Here is a 6,967-nt window from a genome sequence, read left to right as displayed (position 1 = left end):
CCTTTTAAGCGCTAGGAATCTTGAGGAATAGCTTTTATATTAACTGGGATTGTCGTGTCACTTTTAGGGGAAGTTCTAAGAAAACGTCATGACTCTGAGAATTTGGCCGCTAGGAGCCACTTTTTGCACAAAGATTCTTTAGGGATACGGGCCCTGGTCTACTAACCAGGTCCAACCTTTGTTAGCTTCCAAGATCAGATGCCATCAGCCCACCATTAAGGATATCAAGTTAATGATGTTGTGATATAGAACTGTAGTGAAACGTTATTTTATACACAATATTTACCTCAGTTTGAGTTGTGGAGTTACTGCATAATTATTGATAATGTTACTTGATCAGCTAAACAAACCAAAATGACCAATTAGTACTCAATTTTAAAATCAGATCTGCCCCATGTGAGCACAATTTTCCATCCAATGACAAGCCAGGATCATTTAGTGACTCACCTTTCAACTTCCCAGGTCTGCTTCCGTATCCATTGCAGTCTTCCTGCTGGCCGTTATGCTTTTCTGTCAACAAAGAAGTAGTGTTGTCTCTAACTTAATACGAGTGACTGGTCCTACATTGCCACTCTTTCATTCGATGGCCCAGATACATTCGGCTGCAATTTTTCATCAGGTTATTAAAGTACAGTGCGTCAGTTCTAGGTACAGTATACAACAGTGCATTCCCAAATTAAGGAGTCTCATCTGGCCGTCAAATATATAAATCAAAGACTTGAAGCTAAGGCCATCTGAGAATAAAGTTAGCCTTGCACGTGTGCAGCAAACTTGCTCACCATGGGCATGAAGCTACGCAAGTCACTGTAGGACTGAACAAGTTTGCACTAGAAAAATGTGACAGCAAAGATACAGCGAGTCTTTTTTGGGCAGGCCTTCAGATGACCCATGATTATTTTAATGTGACGCTTGCATCTCATTACCTGGACCTCTGTTTCGCCACTGACCATTCCTCTTTGAATTTTTCTGATTGCAGAATACTTCAGCTTTTCCATCATTTGCCTTTTTCCAGTCTATGGAGATAAATTACAATTAGAGCACTATACCCGCATGAAAGGAAAAAACAATTAAAAAACTAAATAAATCAGACCACCTGGATATTTATGAGGTTTTCTGTTTGATCCCACGCCTCCCTTTAACTCCTCACATAAACACTTTAGACCCTGTAGTTCAGTACACTGGATTGCACAGTCTACTAAATTTCCCTTTGATGGTGTCACTTGAGCCGTCTTCTGGTCAGTTGTTGGCACGCCCAGTTCCACATTTCTCATTTGACCATCTACTTTTTGTGCACCAGTCGCCACCTCCATTTGTGTGTCATTTTGGAGAGTCATTTGGGAAGTAGATGAGACTTTGTCCTCTGCTGCAGAGTTAATGGGGCAGGTTTCCTTTCTCTCAACTGAGCTTTTCTCCTCTTGCTCATATATAAGAGTTCCCTGGTTTGGGCTTTGGTTAGCCTCAGGATTTGAAGACCCATGGTCATTCATCTCTTCATCACTGGAGGCAGTTAAAATTGTACCCTGCGGGGTAGTGAGTGAAGTTAAAGGATACTTTTCTGAAGGAACTGTGCTTTGGCTTTCTTCAGTTCCTTTTGTTTCAGAGACTTCAGTTTCACACACCATGTCTGGGTTCGTTGGAGGACTTTGCTTCTTAGCTGGGGTGCTAAAAGTAAGAACACTTTCTGACACCAGAACAGAGTCCGGAGAAGAAAATCTTGAAGATTGCCTTCTTTCTTTAGCAAATGTACCAATTAGGTCATCTTTTTTGGTTAACCATTTACCATTGTCAGCCCTCTCCATCTCTACAATGACTTCAGGTTCAAATACACCATTCTGCTGTAGCCACTCCTTAGTAGGAATGAAAGGAGCTAGAGACTCCACAGACCAAACTGATTCATTAATATTTCTATTCATCTGACATCTACTTAAAAATGTGTGCTTTGGAGTGGTCTCTGTAGACTCTTCATGCGTCTCACTGCCATTTTCTGTCCCCTCGCGGAGTGCATTTAGTGCCTGCAGAATTTCATCTCCATTAGACAGGCAAGGTCTAACAAGTAGTTCCACAGAATCTGCCTCTCTTGTTGACAGTGAAAAGGGTTCTAAAAGAGAAGGAAGTTTGAGGATCTTAAAGATCATTTCACTGTCCTTAGAACTTGAAATAACTTCGGTATCGACATCATCAGCACTGCTAACCACCACTGCATAATTCTTTGGCTTACTTGGACTTTGATAAAAAGCCTTTTCATGTTCCACTTCATTTTCATAACATGGAATCTCAAGATTATTTTGAAGGAGTGTCTCAGCTGCTATTGTCATCGTTTTCTGTGATGCATCACCTCCCCAGCTTAGAATGTCAGGAACAGAGACACGCCTCTCTTTGACTTCATCCTCTTTTTGAGAAAAGCTACATACTGGCCCCATGCTATCCTGAGAACTCACTGACCACATGTTGCAATGTGCATTTCTGCAAGGAGGGATAAGAGAGGACTCCTGAACAGTACCATCCTTACATCCCTGCATTTCTTGAGTTGCCCTTCTAGATGACTGAACAGTCGTCCCTGTAGGATGCACCATGTGACAGTCCTGTATGACTCTGTTTGTGCCAGCCCCTTTGACCTGTTCTTTTGCCTCAGTACTGGCCAACACATAGGTCTCGACCTCAGCTGAGCCTTGTTTTTGGGAACCAGAGCTTAAGGATGAAGGAGAATTTGAGGCAGTTGCACGTCCAGAGTCTGAGCTGAGAATTGGGCATCCCTCATCATAGCCACCTCCACCTCCGTGTATGGGTTCCGTCTGGACCTCAGAATTCACCGTTTCTCTAACAGTATGAGGCAGGCGAATTCTGCGAGTCTGGTTTAAATTTTGAAACGATCCACAAGGAGCATGACTGTGGACTTGGGGATGAAGCAGGCGTCTATAGTCGACTGGTTGTACCTGAGGGTGTGGTACAATGTAAGCTGGAGACTCCAGGTAAGAGGGAGGGGGAAGTGGGGGCATGACCATACCATATCCTTAAAAAGAAAAATAAAATGAGTGAAGGTGATCATTTTGGAATAATATACAGACAGTACCACCTTACAGTTTAATTACTCTACAAGATATAAACATGTTACTGCTCTGTATGTGATGATAGGAGCTGCAGAGCCATTTCACACATGTTAGAAAGACTGAATCTTGCATGCATACATGTAGAGAGCGCGCAAGGGTTACAGTATGGGCTCCAATTGTGGTCATAAATAATTTGTACTTTTAAATCAAATGCGCATTTGTGAACTGAGTTTTGTAACCTTGTAAACCAAAATATCTGAAAATTTTATGTTTGTGCATCTGTAGATGAGAATATTTGTGTGTGTAAAAATATTTACATAAGTTAAATTTTTTCATTAAGGTCTAGTTGCACACACAAAGCAAAAGGAAAAATACATGTAAAACTCTGCGCTCAGATTCCCTGTTTGTTACTCAGCTTACACATACAAAACTTGACCAGATTCCTTTCAGCTGATTGCGATTGACATGACATTGACCAAATTTAACAAGCCAATCAGAGAACAGATGGGTTTGGCTGTTGGAGGTGCTTTACTGAGCTTCAGGTCCTGCAAGAATAAATGCCCTTTTACTACTAATGTGCGATACCACCGATTTCCTTTCCGATCCCAAGTAAAATTCAGGGTGGTATCGATGATACTGATCCGATACACTGTACAAAAACGTAATGTTTCATGGTATTTCATGATACAATATGTAATTGTATTATGAAATTGTAATAATATAGCTTCATAATGATTACAGGACATCAGACTACTTGTTCTTATTGCTTAATAATGCAGAATTATCATATAGCAATAAAAAATCTGAACATGTGCGCCATTTGAGCATGTTGCCTGCCTGCAGCACTAAAGGAGAGAGAAGTCTGTCTCTAGTAGCACCTGTCCCGCTCCTCCTCAACATAATCATTCTGTGATATGATTTACCGTGAGGTGTTTGACGAGGTTAGTGGTGTTGTCACAACACCTCACTGTCTTGCCACATGTATCGCAAACCGTGTCTTGGCTGTTTGTGGAGGTAAAATACGTCCACATATGACTCCGTTTACGCTCAGCCATTGTTGTGAGTGCGCACGCCAGGTAGTGATGTGCCAATCATGACCCAATCGTTCAATACTGCCCCCTGGCTCACAGCTCAGTGGACATTTAGATGAAAATATATATATTTGACACATTTGAGGAAAATACTAATAAAATAAAAGTAAAATAAATGTTCCCTTTAGAAATCTTAAATTTTTTTTGCTCTATAAAAATAGTTGTTTTTCAATCACTCATCTTAGCAGTAGGATTTACATGAAAAGAGAAACATTACGTTTGAGTGAAAATGTACATTTTTTGCACTCTCTGGGCAACTGACTCAGTGACTCAAACCAGATTCATTTTGGTGAGCGACTCATTCAAACTCTATTCAGTAATAAGAATAATATACTGTACTTGCCCACTAAGGCCAGGGGCTGCGACACATTTATACAGCCCTGACTTTGTGTTAGACTAATCCTAAAGTACAAATGGTATTTCTAGCCACTGATATAACAAAACTTTACCCTTTCAACAGCTACCGAAAGGCTTGTATGACCCCTATGGGATATTTACAAAGACATCCTCCAGGTTCAAAATGAAGAACAAGATTTGTTCTTGTAACTTTAAACTAGCACGCAAGTGAAGGGACTTTAGCGCAGAGTTTTACACGTAGTTTTTTTGCTTTGCATGTGCAACCAGACCCCTCCCCCCCACACACACACACACACATAAAATGCAGATATTTTGGTTTACAAGGTTACAAAACCCAGTTCACAAACACGCATTTGATTTACAAGTACAAATGATTTATGACCACAATTTGAGTCCATAGGCACAGCACCAATTTAACATATTTATAAACTAATGAAAATTCTCAACTTACCCATGCCTAGGAAGCCTGGAAAGGGATTATAAGGCAAGGGCATGGGCCACTGGTATTGGAGGAATGGGGGTAGCGGTGGAGCATGAACATAAAAGAGAGGTCTAGGAAAGACAGGGTGTTGAGGATGAGATGGTCCAGGATCTTGGCTGGTGCTGTGTAGTCCTGGATCCTGCTGTGCAGAGTTTGCAACGTCAGCGTTAACTTGAACGTGTGGGTTCGCTCCACTTGGCCCTTCAGGAGCCAGAGGAGGCGTGTTAACCGCTGCTGCCATGTTCAGTCAACCTACATGGAAGGGGTGTCAGTTAGGAATCTATATTGTATTAATAGGAACAGTTTAAAAAAAATAAAAATAAAAATAAAGGAAAAGACATTTACTACCTGTAAGACAAATCTTAGAGACATTACACACAGGGAATGTGTGTCATTATTCTTCATTCAGCATATGCCATACAGAAACATGACCACATACAAGGAGAGAGTAAATGACCTGGTTTGGAAAGAGAAACCTGCGCTGTGGTCTTCAGCCATCATCTCTCAACCCAGTGGGATCTATAGCAGATTTGATACAGCCCAAATCCTTACTATGGCACCAAATTTTCATTTAGTTTGAAGCTGTGTGTTTGTAACTCAAAAAAACCTGTCCACCATTGTCAATTTAACATTTCTGCAAGGAGCAGCATCAGGTTTAAGTGTTCAGAAGGTTAACAGTTCAAGAAATACATTAAGTTGGCTTGACAGTAGTGTTCATACATCAGTTGATTTCTTGAAAAAAAAAAAAAAAGTGGGCTATAGTGTAAGATTTAGGACCCACAATGGGATGATCAACGAAAAGGAACACATTTGCAAAGATAAACAGCATTTTCTATCCAAGCCTAATTAAGAGAATAAATGAGTCAGAAACAGAAAACCAAAAGGACTGAACCTTGAAACCAGCAGATGGAAAAAGCTCATCAGTCATTGTGATACTAGCATCATTCAAAATCCTGCTTTGATACATTTAAAAAAATATAATAAAATACACATATATATTTATCAATTTTACCTTGTCAAGGACCTGAATGGTTAACTGACAGAGCAAACACAAATGAAATAGAAGTGGGGATGAACACCTGATCTTAAGTAGCTCCTGATTAGACACATGTGTCTACTGTGTGCTGATTTGGAGTTTGCAGCAGGTCTCTAACGCTAAGATGTCTTGTTGGACTGACATCTAAACACTAGATGGAGCCAAACTTCAGACAAATGATGAATCTAATGAGGCTGTTCTGGCAGATATATAGATTTCAGTCTTCTATAAAATATGTGCTACAATTACATCTGCATACTTTTTTGCACTGAAGTATCAGAAAACTAACCTGTGCTCATATAAGCCATTTCATCATACACTAACTTGGTGGCAAAAGCCCAAAGTATGATACTGGGACATCAGTCCAAAAGTAGCCACCAAAGTGATATTCTACCCCTTAAAATGATAAAGAAATTATAAATAAATATTGACATGACAGGAAATCTATTTAAACACTCTTCTGCCATGTTAAGGATCCCATATGTGTTGGATTATGTAATTTTAGATTTTAACCCTTCTTTGTCCTTAACACAGGATTACCACTGCCCCAGAAAATATTCTCTAATGCTGTCCACAGAAGATAAACTCTGAAAAGGTCCATATCTGATCTCAGCAGACATTTACAGAACAATCAAGCTATCTTGTGAGGTTTCTTTTGCTGTTTTATCAGTGTCAATATTGGTACTTCAAACACAAGGAGAAGGAAAAAGCTTGTACTGTCAATGTGACCTTTGAGAAGGTGCATAAGTTAAGACCCCAACCACATGGACTAGGGCAGAAAAGATTTGTTTCATACTAAATATCTATGATATCTACTTTAGAGATCTTCACTTTCAAAATAGATTCCTATAAGTGATGCATGGATCATTGGTGGTTTAATGTAACATTTCAAACAGAATGTACATCACGTCAGAAAACTGCAAACACAATGACCATCTTTATATATATATATATA

The 6,967-nt window shown here is 39.8% G+C and overlaps 1 protein-coding gene across 1 annotated transcript in view; it reads right to left on the bottom strand.

Annotated features, from left to right (window-relative positions):
* The window catches only part of LOC102195407 (uncharacterized), a 7,391-nt gene extending 1,326 nt beyond the window's left edge, over window positions 1–6,065 (bottom strand). The window contains exons 1-5 of the mRNA XM_005737542.1: window positions 5,989–6,065; window positions 4,947–5,228; window positions 1,094–3,010; window positions 924–1,013; window positions 448–510 (exon numbers count right to left, since the gene is read on the bottom strand). Of these exons, the coding sequence (XP_005737599.1) occupies window positions 448–510; window positions 924–1,013; window positions 1,094–3,010; window positions 4,947–5,217 (2,341 nt within the window). The 5' untranslated portion in view covers window positions 5,218–5,228; window positions 5,989–6,065. The remainder of the gene's footprint in view (window positions 1–447; window positions 511–923; window positions 1,014–1,093; window positions 3,011–4,946; window positions 5,229–5,988) is intronic.
* Between the last annotated feature and the right edge of the window lie 902 nt (window positions 6,066–6,967).

Source organism: Pundamilia nyererei, unplaced genomic scaffold, assembly GCF_000239375.1.
Source record: "Pundamilia nyererei isolate P.nyererei 1_Seehausen unplaced genomic scaffold, PunNye1.0 scaffold00077, whole genome shotgun sequence".
Classification (NCBI taxonomy): Eukaryota; Metazoa; Chordata; class Actinopteri; order Cichliformes; family Cichlidae; genus Pundamilia; species Pundamilia nyererei.
Note: the sequence above shows the minus strand (reverse complement) of the source record. Positions and strands in the feature narration are given on the sequence as shown.